Source organism: Mus caroli, chromosome 2, assembly GCF_900094665.2.
Source record: "Mus caroli chromosome 2, CAROLI_EIJ_v1.1, whole genome shotgun sequence".
Lineage (NCBI taxonomy): Eukaryota > Metazoa > Chordata > Mammalia > Rodentia > Muridae > Mus > Mus caroli.
Window position 1 is genome coordinate 106500431 of NC_034571.1, and position 18793 is coordinate 106519223.

Genomic DNA, 18793 nt, shown 5'->3' on the forward strand with positions numbered 1-18793 from the left:
CTGCCCTTTGCCTTGATCTTCGCATACTCCAGGGGAACATGGTGTAATGGAAGGAACAGAGGTGCTCGAGAGCAAAGTTTAAGGCTTTCTAAGTATCACTGGCTGCTTTAATAAAATTAATTAGCCTGCCACAGAGAAAATTTACTAGCATGCTAGTTAATTTCACAATGTAAAGCCAGAGAAGGGTGGTACGGCTGAGAGGACAAACCTTATTAGTTTTGAATAATTATTTAAAGATGTGGGCCCGGCTAATTTCAAACACTTTGATAGCCAATTCTATTAAGGCTTTAAAAATCTGTTGCATGTGTATCCGACCGTATCTGGGAAGGAACCTCCACAGATGAAATCATAAGTGTATAGCTCACAGCAAAAAGGACAGACCGAAAGGCAGAATCCTAACAAAAACATGGGAATAAAAACTTACCTTGGTACTAGCTCATGGGAGGTTTCTATGATCTTAATTTGCTGTTGATGCAATGATTATCCCCCCCTCTTTTTTTTTTTTTGTCTTTTTAATTCAAACAAGATGTTTGTGGTAGCCACAGAAAGGTGCCTGAAATCACATGCCTGAATTCATTTAATTTGCCAACATTGTCTTTTTTTTTTCTTCTCTTTCCCTTCCTGGTAATGGGCAAGAGTCAACTCTTCTGCATTATGTGCTAAATCTCTTCAATTACCAGCCGGGAAGAAAGACTTAACATTGTGCTTCAAGCCTCCAAACTGACTTAGTTTAAAAGCACAAACACTTCTCCTGTGGAGCCTAAATTAAACTGCAGAAAGGACTCAAAGCCTGAAGAATTAAATAAGGCAGGGCCAAGGCTCAGGCCAGCCATAGGGATCATTATGGATTTGTTTTCAAATGAACACCCACCACACCTGGTATGAGAGAAAGGGGAACCCAGACTGTCAGGCAGAGCCTGTATAAAAAGTTCAGGGTTATGTTGTGGGGAAGCTGAGCCTGGGGTGAACACTGGTGTTGGAATCAAGTCAAAGCCTTTATCCCTTGTTCCTATTTCTTTTTGACAGCCATATTTACTGTGGATGACTCCGTGGTTGACCTGGAGACCTTAGCAGCCTTATATGAAAATGTGAGTGTGAACAGCATACAGGGCTGGAGGCTCCATCTTTCCCTTCTACCCTCAATGTCACCAAGCCTTTCCCATTCTTTAGTGGGATTTGAGCCTCTTCATGTAGGAGACTCAGACACCAAGAAGTAGATTTGCATGTTAACTCCTACTGTAGTGTCTGTCCTGGTAGGTCTTCTAACCCCAGCAAGGCAGATTGGTTCAAGGCAGAGACCACCGATGTGGTCCAGCCCTAGTACTTGCTGACAGAGTGAATGAAATCAAGCCTCCCTTCTGGTACTGATGCTGGCACCCTCCAGCATCTTGCTCTGAGGAATGAGGATCTGAATAGATGCTTGGATGATTGCTCTCCTACCAGATGAGCTGAGGACATTAAATGCAGGAGGCAGCTTTGGATGTCAACTGTGTGCTCTAGCTTTAAAATCAGATAGTCCTAAGTTTGAGACCCTGCTCTATTACTGCCCACTTGATGATACTGGCTGGGCCAGTTGCTTAAACAGCTTATTCTGTTTTGTTTCATACAATGTAGAATACAGTGGGACTCTACTTGATTTTTTTTTTGTATTGAACAAGAATTTGATCTAAGTATCCTATGAGTTCTTCTTTCTTCTCATGGAGCCTAGATCCCCTCTCATAAAACTATTTGCACAGTTGAGGGAACTGATAAATTATGTTTAAGAAACATCACTGCAATGCACAAAGTCTATAGGATTTTTTGTTTTGTTTGGGGTTTTGTTTTTTTGTTTGTTTGTTTGTTTGGTTGGTTGGTTTTTTGTTTTGTTTTTGTTTTGTTTTTGTTTTGTTTTTTGTAAATGGAAACAGCCAGAGGAGTCCATAAGCTCCTGTGAAGAGATGATACTAGACAGTCAGAATTTCCATGATTGTCAACTATTCTGGTTCACTGACTCTCAGGATCTAGATACATAGATGGAACTGGATCCTCTAAGCCACAGCAATCCTTAGATAACTGGGGCCCGGTGACATGCATGTTATGGTCACTGAGCTCATAAGATGACTTAGTTAAATACTTATGTCTCCTGGGACCTTAATTTTCCATAGTCTAATATAGTCCGGCTATTCCTTACCTATTTTCATATTCTTCATGTCTGTAAGAAATTACTTAATACTGGGTGGGGGCTTTTTTTAAACCTGTTTCTATCAGTATAGTTCTCACAAGTAAACCCAAAGGCTCCCATGTATCAGACCATTGGGAGTTAATGGTACACTGTTGAGTATCTAGAGGGCAGTATGAGGATTCTGAGGCACAAACTCACTACCAGTAGCACAGTGAGAGTCTTGGGGAATTATATGATAGGGACATAGTAATTGATGACAAAGAATTCTGTCAAAATCATGGTGCCTTCCAATGCTTTCTGTTGTTACCCTGAGTGCAAGAATATGCACATGGCCAGTGTTTGTTAACACACTGCAGAGGCAGTCCATTTACACAACTGGAAATGTTGGGTAAATCATAAAGAATGTGACTGAATGTCTAAACAACCGATGTAAACAACGTGCACTTAATGAAATTCAGGAAAAGGAAAGGTGGCAACTACATATTATAGTGTATGAAGCATGTGTGAGACAGGGAAGTGCAAGCTAGGACTACTGGTCTGGGAAAAGGAAAATTAGGACAGCTTGACTCACAGCTGTCTAGAGGAGATTCAAAAGTAGCTGTTCTGACCATTTGCTTTAGCTGGTAAATGCCAAGCTTGAACATGTATCAGAATGACCTGGAAGGATTTTCTGGGTCCAACCTGTAGAGTTTCTTACGCCTGGGGTGAGGTCCAGAGGATGGCAGGGGATAGGATCACATCTGGATTCCTGTGGTTTCAGGCTGACCCTCTTGACTTTTTGACTGTATGTGTATGTTGTTTCTCCTGTTGATGCAGCGAGCCCAGGAGGATGAACTGACTAAAATAAGAAAGTACTATGAGACATCCAAAGAAGAAGACTTGAAACTGCTGGACAAACCTGAACAGTAAGTACACTTGAAATACCTTTGGTTAGTCTGAAAGGAGAGCTCCAAGCTCCATCTGTCTGCCTCCCGGCTATGAACATCAAGTCTAAGGGGCGCAGAGAGCTGAGTTACAACAGCGTCATCCCGTGCTCTATTGCATACAGCAGGATGAGTCGGCTGCCAGGAAGGCTGCTGAGATCTGGGCTGTCCGGTGCAGCCTATTTCTCCCCCTGCTCTCACCCCACACCCCTCCCCTCTCTTGTTCTAGCAACTTAATTCCTCCTAGACTAAACATTTTAGCTAAAAGGGCAACTGAGGAAGGAAAGAAGGCATTACCGCTTCGCCTCAAGTTTTGCTGATGCATTAAAAAGATATCAGCGTCACTGAATTTCAACTGCTTTTCTTAAATGTCATGCTCAGTAAATGTAGCCCTGAGTTGTGGCAGGTTTCCCACAACCTTCTCCACTCCTGCTGATTAGGTTAGGTCTTTCTCATCCCCAGTCTCCGTGGCCCACTCTTTCCATATATTCTCTAGGGTGGCTAGTTCTGGTTTACTGCATCATCTCCCATACACTGAGAACTCAGACCTCTGCTGCATACCTTAGTAACTTGTTTTCTAGGCTTTTGAGGTCTACAAGCCATAGATGAGTTCCTGGGAGTCCCCAGCAAGACATTTAGGGACTAAGACTGCAAATGTGCCTCTGGTTTGGAACTCTTGTGCCTGATGCTATTTTGAGTGCTTTGTGTTTCTTTGAAGCCTTCTACACCAGGAGAGGTGACTACAGGAAGCAAAGAGGAGACAGAAAATAGATAGAATGTTAACAGGCTACCCCTACAGGCACCCAGGGTTCTGTCTTTATACTCTAAGCCTAATGTTTGTTACCTGGGTTCTCATAGACATCCAGGCCCAGAAGAATATATTTCTGACTGACTGGTGAGGTAGTTCATTAGAGATCCTAAGTTTGCCCAACACTGCCAAGCCTCGATGAAAGCTTATGCACCTTGCGGTGGTATCTTCTCACATGGACCCTTGTCCCTTAAAGCTGGTCCTCACAGGCTGAGACTATGTTTAGATTGGTTCTGATGGGATTCCACTGCAATTTTGTCTCGCTGCCCTTAGCCATCAGCATCACCAGCCTCCACCCCAGCTGGTGCCACTCAGCCAGAAGCCATATTTACTTACTGTGAACTCACTCCTGTTATATCACTGATCCTCAAAGGAGAAGTTGACTAATAATGAGATGGTCTAATAATGAGAAGACACTGACATGGTCCCTGGTGGTGTCTGGAGATGATAGGGTGTAGGTAGGGTTAGTTATGTCAGATTGTGGGATGAAATGGTAAGCCTGAAGTAGACAACTTTTCCTTGTAAAAGACCAGATACTATTTTCTACTTTGCAGGGTCAAAGGATTAGGTATGACTCCTCAAGTCGGCCACTGGACCATCATGGTTCAAAATCAACCACAGATAATAATATATAAGCAAAGGGGCACAGCCTTATTATTCCCCAATACATTTTATTTCGAATTTGAATTTTAATAAGATTTGAATTTCACATGACAAAAATACTCTACACTTTTTTTTTTTTAAACAGCCATTTAAAGTGTGAAAACCATGAGTCACACAAGTACAAATGGCTGGTTGAGTTTGGTCTGTGAGCTCTAATTGATCCACACTCAACCCACTCAGTAAAACCTTCCAGAAGCTGAACGGGTCTGGTACAATGAACCACTGATGTGAAATGAACATTGTGTGTCTCCAAGAGAGGCATTCCTCTGCCTTTTGTGGTACAACCTCCCAACATCGTTTCTCAGCACTAATTGCCAGGACATAGAATAATAGTGGTAACTAATTAGTGTACTACTTATTATTCCCTTTTCCCCCACAGTGATGGTCTAGCTAGATAAGCATTTTGAAAGTTTGGAGGGCCATTGTGCTGATGCCATGAACACTCACAGCTATTACTGAAGGCAAAGATGCCTGTCATGTGGCAGACTGGGCTTGTGGGACTAGCATGGAGAGAGGTAGAGGTCTCCAGACCCACGCACACTTCACCTTTGCTCTCCACCTCTCTGAAGGCAGCTTTTGTCTGGTCTGTGCCAGAGTCTGGCTCTCTGATGATTTATTTGCCACTGACTCCCAGTGAGTGGACTATAAGCATGTTTTACATACTGGAAAATATGAATCATGGAGTTTAGCATTTCAGTTTCTTAAGAGCCCTGTAGTGCCCAGTCCTATAAATCACAGCTCTGAGAGGCTGGGCTCATCACTCACCTCATCAACTCTCTTACACCCCAGTGCCAGATTTAGAAAGCCATTTCTCACAGAGGTGTCATCTGCCTGGGACCTGGCTGTCTGAGAGCCACTCCCTCCGGGGATACCCCTTCATATCCTGCCTTGAGATGCTGGTGAGGAGGGATGGAGGCACTCCTGAGGAAGCCTGTTGACTGATAAGGCCAAAAGGTGCTGGCCTTGTAAGGTCTACAGTGAGGAGAGTATGTGCATCATCGTAAGCTCAAGGTGCAGGCCTTGTATGGTCTGCGGTGAGGAGACTATACACATCATCTTAGGCTCATTGACAGGGGTCCATGGCTAGCTATACTGGTTTGTTCCTTAGAGTACATGCTACATTGTAAAGTGGCTGTGACCCCTGTGGAACACACGCCATAGATCATACTACCCATCGTTTGGCACAATGATGATAGACCAGATTGGTTTCTTTTCAAAGCCTGGATCACACAGTATCACCATCCCTGTCAGCTGAGTTGCCATTGCAGCTGTAAAAAGCCATACAAAGTGAGCCACAGGCCTTCTCTTGTGCTCACAAGCTGAGCTGTAGTCCTTCCAGGGAATATAAGCCACACAAAATAAGGAAGGAAAGCTCTCTCATTCCTGTTCCCTCTACCCTTTCTGTTATAGAATCTGGAATGTAATTAAAGAGTAGCCCAAAGGAAATTAATCCATGAGTATTTGTAAATGTGAAGGCCTAGTAGTCAATAGACTGTATCTGGGGGTCTTATTATCCCATCACTTATGAGTAGAACATAAAGCACAAGGGGGCAAGAGGCGGATGCTTATCAGACAGTAGGTTTGTGTAGCCTTTGCAATGGGATTTCTTTTTGCTACTTTGCCAGACAAATGAGAAAAGAGATATGTTGCCTTTTCTCGAAGCCTTTGCCTGCTTACATTTGTGCTAAAAGTTGCATCAAATCATCTGTTTTCTTTTCTAATTTTACTTCTTTGGTATATATATATATACATACATATATATATACATATGTTTAAATTTTCCAAAATGTTCTCAAGCCCAAACCCCACAAGTCATCTTGGCCTCCTCCAGCATCATGAGGGAGGGATCGTCTACTCAGCGTCTTCCTGCCTTCACATCCCTCTCATCCATCCCCACAGACCCTCTTACCACCCCCTTGAAAGGTCACAGCAGTGACTCCCAGTTCTCCCAGCCTGAAATCTGCTAATGTTTCCAGATAACCAAGCCACTACTATGGTGATTTGTGTGAAATAAAAATTTAAAAAGAATTACTTTTCTGTCTAAAAATCCTCCATTTGCTCAGGGGAAAAAAATGTACATTTCAGAATACACAGCTCCATTTACTTTCACAAACTTCCTTCCATACATCATGTAGCCTGTCCTGCTCACCTGTCTGGTCCTCAGGTATGTCATGCACAACATCATGGGTGCTCAGTGACCACAGCCAACATCAATTCCCCGAGCCTATCATTTCTTTTTTTTTTTTATAAATCCATTTTTAATTGATTTAATTTTTCTTTCATTTTTTTTAAAAGATTTATTTATTTATTATATGTAAGTACACTGTAGCTGTCTTCAGACACACCAGAAGAGGGAGTCAGATCTCGTTAGGGATGGTTGTGAGCCACCATGTGGTTGCTGGGATTTGAACTCAGGACCTTCGGAAGAGCAGTAGGGTGCTCTTACCTGCTGAGCCATCTCACCAGCCCCGAGCCTATCATTTCTGATCACATCTTTCACACACTTCAGTAATCATCATGAGTTTGTTTTTTGCGGTATCAAAAGGAGCTCTGTTTAAGCTAAATCCTGTTCCCAGGCCTTTTCGTGTACCTGCAAGGGCTTCACGTATACAGGAAGAACTGGGAGTCCATGTCTAATGCATGAAACATCATTAGCAGTGATAAACTCTATACCAAAGCCAAGTCCCTCTATCTGCCATTCCCTCCCAACTCCTTGAGACCTGCGGCTTGAAGATGAGAACCTTCTCAGAGCAAGCCCCGACTGAGGGACAAGGAGTTGCTTTTCCTCCAGCATTACCTGCTTCTCCTCTGTTCCTCCTGAATGAACTGAGGCATTGCTCTGTTTGCTCACATGTGCTGTCTATTGCTGCTTCACTGGTGTAGTCCTTTTAAGCAGGGCATTTACCTAGTCCAGAGATCTAGGTCCTACTTGGAAGGGATGAAGAGATGACATGATCCATTCTGGGAGGGGAAAAATTCAGAGCCTTTTCTGAAGTAGTTTTCATCATCCAAAGGGGCAAAGCCTTTCAAAATTCATCACAGCACCAAACACTACCAGTCTCCAGAGATGTTTACAACTCACCATTTGTGAAAACTGGTGACAGCTCTGATGTCACTCATGATAAATGACTCAGTTGGTCAATGCTGTACTGTACTTCTGAGGGAAACATTTACAAAGGAAGGTGAATTACTTTCTTCTTGTCCCTGTGAAGTAAGTACTTCTGTATTTCATTCAGTGCTATAAGACAGAGTATGATGGAGCCGGGCATGGTGGCACACACCTTTAATCCCAGCACTCAGGAGGCAGAGGCAGACGGATTTCTGAGTTCAAGGCCAGCCTGGTCTACAAAGTGAGTTCCAGGACATCCAGGGCTATACATAGAAAACCTGTCTCGACCTCCCCCCCCCCCACCAAAAAAAAAGATAGAGTATGATGATAATTGTGTCTGCAGGTCCTGAGCCTGAAGATAAGGGAGGACGAGTGTTCTGCTACAAACCCTCTGTGCTTCATTTCCATAGTATTTTAAAAGACTGGGGCTGTAAAGTGATGTCTAGGACCTGGTTGGAGGAGATAAGCAAAACAGCTAATAATAATTTTAAAATTGTCCCCAACTTTACCAGGGCATGGTATTTTACAACTATAAGTCCAGGACTTGGGAAGCTGATACAGGGGGAATTGAAATTTCGAGGCAGCCTAAACTATAAGTAAGATATAGGTAAGACTTGTCTCAAACAAAACAACAAGCCTGCTAAATCACCTCCCCCCCCCCGAAAAAAAAAACCTGCAGAAAGAAGAGAATGTAGAGCAAAAAAACAAAATTGAGGGCAGAAAGGAGTGTAGATGAAGGTGGTGGTACAGCCTTAGAATTCTTGCAACTGAGGATACTGAGGCAGAGGAATGGTGAATTAGACGCTGTCATGTACTACAAAAGATGACTTTGCCAATACAGGAAGAAAGCTGGACCCCTCCCCCCTTTTCTCTTGCTCCTCCTGCTGCTCCTTCTCTTCTTTCTTTTCATTAGACAGAGAGAGTAGCAAACTTATTTATCTGCAAAACTGTACTTGGTGAGAGAATACAAAATTTCAAAGTGATGGTACTGTGAATTGACCAAGACTTTCAGAAATGTCAGTTAATAATGATCATTTCAACTACAAAATGAAGTTTAAGGGCAATTAGTGGATTCTATCTTTTTCTGAGTTAATAGCCAACTGTTTCAACTCCTCTTAGTTTCTATCCTTTCCTCTGGTGGTTGGCCTCAAAAGCATGTAGCTCTTCCAGCTTCATTTTGCAAAAGACACCAGTGCCCAGTCACTCAGACAGTGAGCTACTGTGTGCAAAGCAGTAACCAATTCTGACTCTTAAGAGCTATTTGGCACACTATTTAAATATTTTAGGTTGTCTACTTTATGGGTTTCTGCTTTCTTCTAAGTACTGACCTATCTCTCAGCTGTGTCTCTGTGGATAAATTGACATAAAGTTAAAGTAATATATGGGAAAAATTGAACATTATAGACTGTTATGTAATTGAGCAAAAAATAATACCAATTCACTTGAAAACTATCACTTGACTATAGAAACTTTGGGCAATGAAGACTCTGTCTATGTAGATATACTTCTAGCGGATTCTGCATGACACAGATTTTCTCATGCAGTAAAGATCAGGGCTTTTTACTTGGGGTTAGCCTCTTCTTTGGATAGCAGGAGAGGAGTGATATTTTCAGGATACTTGCATAAACTTTCTGCTCATCTGCACTCACCATCATAGTAACTCACCAGAGGCCCCACTGTCAGAAATGAGACCTGTACTCTTGGAGTTTGTCTTAGTTTGTGTTGTATTGTTGTGAAGAGATACCATGACCAAGGCAATTCTTATAAATACAAACGTTTAATTGGGGCTGGTTTACAGTTTCAGAGGTTCAGTCCATTATCATCATGGCAGGAAACATGGCAGAGTCCAGGCAGACGTGGTGCTGGAGAAGAAACTGAGAGTTCTATATCTTGATCCAAAGGTATGCAGAAGGAGAGTGACCCTTCTGCACTGGGAAGAGCCTGAGCATTAGGGGCTCTTGAAGCCTGTCTACACAGTGCCTGTCTACACAGTGACACACTTCCTCCAACAAGACCACACCTACTAGTAGCACTTCACATGAGCCCAGAACATTCAAGCTACTATAATCTACAACCTGGCCTTGTTCAAACATAATGAATCTATTGAAGTCATACTTAGCCATAGAATAATGCAAAATACATTTAATCCAACATCAAAAGTCCCATAGTCTTTAACAGTCTCTACAATGTTAAAAGTCCAAAGTTCAAAGTCTCTTCTGAAATTCATACAATCACTTAACTCTAATCACGTACAAAATCAAAATAAAAGATCACATCACATACTTCAAACATCACAAGATATACATTACCACTCCAAAACATCATAGTGAGGAAATACTGAACTAAAATCCAAAGCAAAAACAAAAGCTAGCTGGGCAAACTCTAAACTGTATCTCCATGTCCAATGTCAAAGCACTCTTCGGATCTTTAACTTCTTTCATCTTTGTTGACCACAACAAACTTCTTTCTCTTGGGCTGGTTCCACTCCCTGTTAGCAGCATTCCTTGGCAGTTATCCCATGGCTCTGGCATCTCTAGTATCTTGGGGTCTCCAAGGGTCCTCAACTTTAGAGCTTCTTGTTCTGGTGTCTGGGATCCACACATGATCTCCTGGGTTCCTCCAAAGGGCTTTGGTCACTTCTCCAGCTCTGCACTCAGAAGCACTCTAGGCTCTAGTTGACTCCACTCCACTGCTGCTGCTGTTCTTGATGTTCCATGGCACTGGGATTTCCAATACTCTGGGGTCTTCCACTACAACTAAGCTTCACCAATAGCCTCTCATAGGCTCTCTTCATGATGCCAAGCCTCAGCTTCTTTGCATGGTCCATTTAGTCCTAGGCCTTCAACTACAACTGAGGCTGCACCTTCACCAATGGCCTTTCCTGTCCTCTCATGGTGCCAAGCTTCAGCTGTTCTTCATGACCCCTTCATTCCTTCAAAAACAGTACTGCCTAGATGATTCTTACATATTACCAAGTCCAGCTGCAGTATGAGGTACAGCCTTGGCTGTCTCTGGAACACAGCTTCTTTGTGCTCTCAGAAAACTTCCCATATTTCACTTCAGTGATGTTGGCCTCTTCTTAATCACCACTATTTTCTTCACTCAAATTAACCAGCATCAATTGTCTCAGTAACTTCATCTATTCTTGACTCTAAAGCTAGAGTCACATAGCCAAAGCTTCTGAGTTTTGCCACTTGCTGTGTCTGTAACATGGGTCCATCATTCTATTACATCATCACAAGCTTTTTTTCTTTTTAACAACTCTTTCACTGTCTAAGCTTTGCTGTCCTAGAACTTGCTCTGTAGACTGACCTTGAATTCAGAGATCTGTATGCCTCTGTCTCCTGAATGTTGTGATTAAAGGCATAGTCCAGCACACCTGAACCTAAGCTTTTCTCTGTGGAACTTGCTCTGTACCAGCTAGTCCTGAACTTAGAGATCTGCTTATCTTTTTCATGGGGTTAAAGGCATATGCCACCATGCCTGGACCCAAGCTTTGCATGGCTACTATGCCTCAAGATCTGGATCAAAGCCTGTGTCTTCCAGCTGCAAGATCTGGATCATAGGTATGCCCTCCATTTCTGGATTGCAGTTCATAAGCTTATCTGTGTGGGATCTCACCTGGAGGTCAACACTCCCTTCTTCTGTTTATCTCTTTGAACACAAGATGCAGCTTAATTGTACTTAATGTGCCACTTTATTAATTGAACCATATATTTTTTATTCTTCCTGTCTCAGTGTGCTATACTTGATCAAAACTCTCTTCATAAAAGTATGTCACAGGTCAGAGTCTATACTAGGCTTTTTTTGAGACCTTCCTCAATGTAACCAATCTGAATCTCTTTACCTTAGCCTGAGGCAGACTCCCCAGAAAAGCAGCCACATTTGTTGCCCAAAACATAAGAATAGTCTCCAAGCAACATACTAAAATTCCTCTCTTCTGAAACCTCTAGAGTTAGGGCTGTACAGTTCAAATCACCCCCAGTACCAATGTCTTTCATATTCCTACTAGGATGGGCAGTTAAGTCCCACTTAAAGCATCCCACTGCTTCCCAAATCCAATTCCTCAAACCCACATTCCTCCAAACAAAAACATTGTCAGGCCTATCACAGCAATACCCCAGTCTTTTGTACCAACTTCTGTCTTAGGGTTTCATTGCTGTGAAGATATGTAACCAAAGCAGCTCTTATAATAAGTAAGTAAGTAAGTAAGTAAGTAAATAAATAAATAAATAAATAAATAAAATAAACAAACAAAGCAATCAGACATGACCAAAGCAACTCTTATAAATACAAACATTTAACTGGGGCTGGCTTACAGTTTCAGAGGTTCAGTCCATTATCATCATGGCAAGAAGCATCATTGGCAGACTCTAAGCAGAAATGGTGCTGCAAAAGGAAATGAAGGCTCTGCATCTTGATCCAAAGGCATGCAAAGGAGAGTGACTCTTCTGCACTGGGTAAAGCTTGAGCATTAGGGGCTCTTGAAGCCTGTCTACACAGTGACACACTTCCTTCAACAAGACCACACCTACTAGTAGTACTTCCCATGGGCCAAGCAAAACCAAAATTATGATCTCCCATGGCAGATCAGTATTGGCTCTCTTTATTACAGTTTTCTTATGACTCTATGTAAAGCAAAATGATTTGTTTCTATTTTTACAGATTTTTGCATGAGTTAGCCCAGATTCCCAATTTTGCTGAACGTGCCCAGTGCATAATCTTCAGGGCTGTATTTTCTGAGGGTATCACATCCTTACATCGAAAAGTAGAGATTGTCACACGGGCCTCAAAGGTATGTCTGCTGTTTAAACATTTGGTTTGCCCTTATTGGTAGGAAATGAGGAAATGGGACGTGTGGGAGATCCAATATTAGTGTTTTACTTTACATTGAGTGTTAGTCTAAGTGGGTTTGTCCTGTCAAAGTGTCTGGAGGATAGGGGAGGAAGAATACGGTCTGAAGAAGAAATGGAAACGGGGGAAAGTAAGGCTTTTTTAGAGATTTCTTCTAAAAGAAAGTCAGTGTCTCACCATGTACATACTGCCACCAAAAACCAAAAGCAAAACAGCATAGTTTGATTCCTGTTCAGCTCTTCAAATCACAAACATATTTTACTTGGAACCCATGCACATGATCTTCTACATCATAAAATGAAAAGATTCTGGAGGCTTTGAAGTAACTGTAATCATGAGTGGGTGGTACATCCATTTCTGTGTCCACTACACTCTACTTGGTAAAGCTAAATTGTAACCCCCAGCCTTTAACAACACCCATGTTCTTAAGATCATGAGTCAAGTATGTCCCACAAATCTTTTATATTTCATTGTTTATCAGGAAGCTTGCCCCTCCCACCCAACAAATCAGAAGTGTTTTAATGAAGAATGAACAACATTTACAAGATGTGATACACACACTAATAATCCCTGAGAGACTAGGGAAGAAACCTACCTAGTTCTGAGCTTTATTGTTTTTGTTGTTGTTGTTGTTATATCCTAAAATAAATGAAGATAAAGCTGGGCTGGCAATGTAGCTCAGCAAAAAGGTACCTGCCACAAAAGTTGATGATCTGATTTGGATCTGTGGAGTGGAAAGAAAGAACCAATTCCTGCAAGTTGTCCTCTGACCTCCACATGTTTGACCATACCCACAACCACCCCACATACGCATGCCCACACACACACACACACACACACACACACACACACACACACACACACGTATGTGTAACTAAAAAGAAGATAAAACTAGCTAATTCTATAAAAAGAATTTTTGTTGGAAGTTTATACTTTAAGCAAAGATAAGAAGAGAGAAAAATGAATAAGATAGGTGGCTAAAGAGAATTCTTATCAGTGTAACATTGTGAAAGTAAATAAATATGAAGCAAATTCCCAGAGAAAATACTTTTTCTTTTTTTTGTTTTTTTCGAGACAGGGTATCTCTGTAGCCCTGGCTGTCCTGGAACTCACTCTGTAGACCAGGCAGGCCTTGAACTCAGAAATCCTCCTGCCTCTGCCTCCCACGTTCTGGGATTAAAGGCGTGCGCCACCAGGTCCGGCCAAGATACATTTTTGAAAAAACTTAATGAACATAACCTCTGACCTTAAAGTGCATTACCATAATTCATCTCTGAGGACTACACTCACTCTTGCTACTGCATCTAACCTAAATTTGAATATACTTTTTGTATTTAAGTCTGTGGTCCCAAAAGGTATCCTGAAAAGATACTTGACCTCTTTCAACTGTAGAAGTTATCAAAGATTAACTACACTGTCTGTTATTAACCTATAAGTACTTTCTAAAGATTAAAACTACCTGCAATGAAAAAGAATCAGCCCTCATCATTATAAGATCTTACCCTGCTTATAACTTTGTTGCACAAGTAGGAAATTGTGGCTGTTTGTGACATACACCACCCCACAAGATACTGCTGTAGTGAAATGTATCTTGTATTTGCCAACTGTTGATACAACTAATAACAAGCCACTTACCAGGATTTGGTTACTTTAATGAGGGTTAGCTGTGGAGCAAATATGACTGTGTTTGTAGTTCAGACCATAATCTCTGGTGTTTGCCAATGCAGGGCTTGTTGCACATGAAGAGTGTGAAGGATATCTTAGCTCTGATTCTGGCTTTTGGAAACTATATGAATGGAGGAAACAGGACACGAGGGCAAGCAGATGGATATAGTTTAGAAATTCTGCCCAAGCTCAAAGACGTCAAGAGTCGGGTATTTATTTGCTTTTCTTACTGACTGTCTATGTGCTATGGTTATTTTTCTTCTGAACCTATAATTTAAAACCAAATATTACAGACTGATCCATTTCTCTTACCTTTCCTCCTGTGGTAATTGTTTATCTGAAAGCATGTAGGTTTGTTTTTCCCTTCTGCACTTTCTTTTGACTTGAAAATGGTAGGTTTTTCAGATCAGACCATGTGTTCAGTGATAAGATCCATTTGTTATTTTAGCCGTAGTGTAAGTGATTAGGTGTTGAGCCACTACTGCAATACAAGATAAAAAAGCATACTGCAGCAGTCATCCTGCTGGGGCTGAGGCTAGAATCTGTTTGGCTTTAGTATTGGCCACTTGTAATTTACTCATTCTTGAGTGGCAGACACTGGTGAGCCTAGTATTTGAATTATTCTTTTGCCTACAACAATTGGGGCTGGGGTCTCCTGTCAACTTTCTGAGCCTGATTATCATTTGGCTCCACACCCCCGCAGAGCCACCTTTTTAGAAACAACCAGCCCATATCTGGGCGTCCCATGGGGGGAAGGGGGGGCAGGGAAGGGAAATACACAGGCAAATTAGAATTAGACCCCTGTGAACAGGACACAAAGGCTGCCTTGTGGGAGGGCTGGCTCCCCCTGGCCTTCCAGGGTCATAAAGTAGCTTGGCTTCCCTTTTAAGCTGGTCCTGATTGTTTTTTCACGCCATTAAGAGCACACATTTTCTGAGAAGTTGGAAGGAAGGGATGGTTTTCTCTTCTAATACATAGCTCCCTTCAGCATTTACCACCCCCTCCTGTCTTGGCAGCTTGCCAAGAAATATTGGGCAATGGATTTTTTGTTTGTTTGCTTGTTTATTTGTTTGTACATTGGTCTCTGCAATTGTCTCAGAGATTGTCTCCTGGATTACCTGTCTTGTTTTATTATTTTTCCCCTCACAAAAGATGATGTAGTATCATTTATTTTTATAGCTGGCCTTTTTAAAAATGGATTAAACTAGGAGGAAGGAAAATCTGGTCAGTCTATAACAGAAATATGACTTAGTCTCATAAATGTTCAATGTGGAGAACTGGGATCTCGGCTCTAAACTGGGAAGCGTGCAGGGTCTTCTGTGAACAGCTGTCATTTGAGTTTCTCTTTAAAACCTAGGACAATGGGATGAACCTGGTGGACTATGTTGTGAAGTACTACCTGCGATACTATGATCAGGTAGGAAATGGCACTGGGACAACTGTCAGTGGGTTTTCACCTCCAATGTATTGCTATCATTCAGAAATTGGATACTGGCTATATATGGAGGGATGGCTTTTTCTCCAGTACAACACCGTATCTGAGAGCCCCCAGTGAAGATGAAGGGTACCTCAGGGTTTTAGAAGAGGAAGTGTCTGAAAGACCCTAGGCTGCTGCATATCAAGCTACCTTAGAACGAAGCTTCAGAAAGACCCCCTCATGGCCCCGTGACCAGATTGGGGACTTTTCTGAACTCTAGATCCATTCAGGAGTTGCCTAGATACTGAACAACATTGAGGAAATCTTGAAAACACTGTCATTCTTCTTTATTTTTTTTTTAAAGAAAAATGACTTATTTATCTATTTGTTCATATTTTCATGCATATACATGTTTGCATGTGTGAGTTTATGTGTGCCACATATGTGCAGGAGGCTGCAGAGGCCAGAAGAGGTGTCAGATCCCCTATAACTGCAATTGTGAGCTGCTACATTGATGCTGGAAATCAAGCCCGGATGCTCTACAAGAGCAGTGAACTCTCACAACTGCGGAGCTATCTCTCCAGCCTACTTATTCTTATTGGTTAGTTTGTTTGGGGGACAAAGTCTCACTATAAAAATCCCCGGCTGTCCCAAAACTCACTATGTAGATCAGACAGTACTTGAACTTACTCTGCCTGCCTCTGAGTGCTAGAATTAACCACATCAAACCCCCTAAAACAAAAATTCAACCAACAATGCATCTGGGAACAAGTTAGAGATTCCAAATTTAAAATGAAACAAAACAAGAACATTCTCTCTGCTTAGACTATATTTAAATTAGAATTAAGCACTTCTATGAGACTATTTCTGAACACAATTTTCCCCTTTATTCCTTTTTTGTTTGTTTGTTTGTTTGTTTGTTTGTTTGTTTGTTTGCTTTGAGACAGGGTTTCTCTGTATAGTCCTGGATTTCCTGGAACTCGCTCTGTAGACCAGGCTGGCCTTGAACTCAGAAATCCGCCTGCCTCTGCCTCCCAAGTGCTGGGATTAAAGGCGTGTGTCACCACGCCTGGCATATTCCTTCTTTTTGAACTAAGAACAGAGAGTTCTCATTTTATGAAGAACGAAGGGCTGTTGGGAGTTGGTTTAAAAAAAAAAAAAAAAAAACAATTGAGGGAGAAACAAGGTAAAGCCAAGATCCCAGCGCCTTGTTCTAGGGTCTAATTCTGTCTAGCAGACGGCTACGGTGCTCGTGAACTCTTTAATACTTCCCCCCCACCCTGCCTGGTGAGTGTATCTGTACTCAGTCTGTGTATCCACAGCCAGGCTTGTTGCACCCCACTTAACTGCTCCCTTCTTTCCGTCAAGGTTTTAGTGATTGTTAGTCACCCAGCTATGGAGAGGGACACTCCTCAGTCACCATTTGCTGCCTGCCAGCCAAGTCGTTTCCAGGGTCACTCTGCTTTGCTTTCCTGCTTACCCCGGTTCATGGAAGCATTAAAGCTGCTCTCCCAGAGAATTCCTGTGCATCCCACCTCATTTCCTATCTCTAGATCTCCCTGGCGCTCGGCAGTTCCCTCTAGACCAGCAGTTCCCAACCTTCCTAATGTGGCCCTTTAATGCAGTTCTTCGTGGTGTTGTACTGACCCCCAACCATAACATTATTTCACTGCTACTTCCTAACTCGAGTTTTGCTACCATTATGAATTGCGATGGAAATATCTGATATGCAGGATATGTGATATGTGACTCCTGTTAAGAGTGTTGTTCTACGCCTGAAGGGGTCACGACCCACAGCTTGAGGAATGCTGCCCTAGAGCGTCTCATAGTCTTCTATGTGTTTCTCCAATACAATGTTTATATTCGAATAGAAATGGATCGCCACTTAAAGTGAATCAAGACCTGAGACTCTGATGTCCACCTGGGCCGGAACTATCTTTGTCTCAAGTCTTTTGTTTTAAGATTTATTTATTTTCATTATATAGATATAGGTATAGGTATAGGTATAGGTATAGGTATAGGTATAGGTATAGGTATAGAGATAGATAGATAGATAGATAGATGGTTTGCCTGCCTGTGTATAAGTGTAGCACGTACATATGTGCACCTGCAGTGGCCAGAAAATGGCATCCGCATCAGCCCACTGGATCCAGAGTTACGGGCTGTTGTGAGCTGCTGTGCTGATAGTGGCAAGTAGATCCAGGTCCTCTGCAAGAGCACCGAATGCTCTTAATCCCGGGCCATCCCTCTAGCTTCCTGACTCATGTTGTTATGAATTTTGTTTTTCCTGTTAATATTCCCCTCGGGAAATAACCTATTTGGAGGTCTTAGGGAAAAAGCTCACAATGACATATTATGGACTTTTCTGGAAAGTGTAAGAGCCATGTGAAGAAATGGTATAATTTTACATAAATAAATACCACAGTAATGATCAACATGTGCACTGAAAATGTCCAGCATCAATAATTAGTAGCCACAGCCATGGTGAGATGTGCTAACATATCCATTAGGACAGTCACTCTAGAATTAAAAAAAAAAAGTGTTGCCAAGGTTAGGGACGTTTTAGAACCCTTGACCACAGTTTCTGAGAATGTAAAATGGTACAGGTACTATGTAAATCACATTATGGGTGCTTGTCGAGGAATTAAAAACAACAGGATCCAGCAGTCTTACAGGGGACACCTTTTCTTAATTGATATATATGTACCCACAAGATTTCAGCATCCCTGCATCAAAAGGTCTGAAAATATGTATACATCTAAGGTCTGTAACTGAAGACTCACAGTACTGTTCTGTTTATGGTAATTAGTAATAGTAAAGTTCTGAGTTTTTTGTAGGTATCCAGTGGATAACAATGAAGTCAACAGAATCAGGTTAGAATCATCGAATAGAATAGCATACTGCTATTGAAAATGTTTAAGACACAGTAGAGTAGCCCTGGAGAATATTTCTGTCTGCTTCTAAACTGTATGCATGCATGCATGAAGAAGGGCACACACCTTTAATCCCAGCAGGGAGACAGAGGCAGGTGGACCTCTGAGTTCCAGGCCAGTTTGGTCTACAAAGTGAATTGCACGACAGTCAGGGCTACACAGAGAAACCCTGACTCAAAAAAAAAAAAAAAAAACAACAAGGAAAAATTATATGTATGTGTTTCAAATGTGTGTGTGTGTGTGTGTGTGTGTGTGTGTGT

At 41.9% G+C, this 18793-nt stretch overlaps 1 protein-coding gene across 4 annotated transcripts in view; it reads left to right on the forward strand.

Annotated features, from left to right (window-relative positions):
- The window catches only part of Fmn1 (formin 1), a 371650-nt gene that overhangs the window by 237449 nt on the left and 115408 nt on the right, over nt 1–18793 (forward strand). For all 4 annotated transcript variants that reach the window (XM_029474561.1, XM_021149455.2, XM_029474562.1 and 1 more), the window contains 5 exons: nt 1027–1088; nt 2978–3066; nt 12330–12459; nt 14246–14392; nt 15541–15600. In XM_029474561.1, the coding sequence (XP_029330421.1) occupies nt 1027–1088; nt 2978–3066; nt 12330–12459; nt 14246–14392; nt 15541–15600 (488 nt within the window). The remainder of the gene's footprint in view (nt 1–1026; nt 1089–2977; nt 3067–12329; nt 12460–14245; nt 14393–15540; nt 15601–18793) is intronic.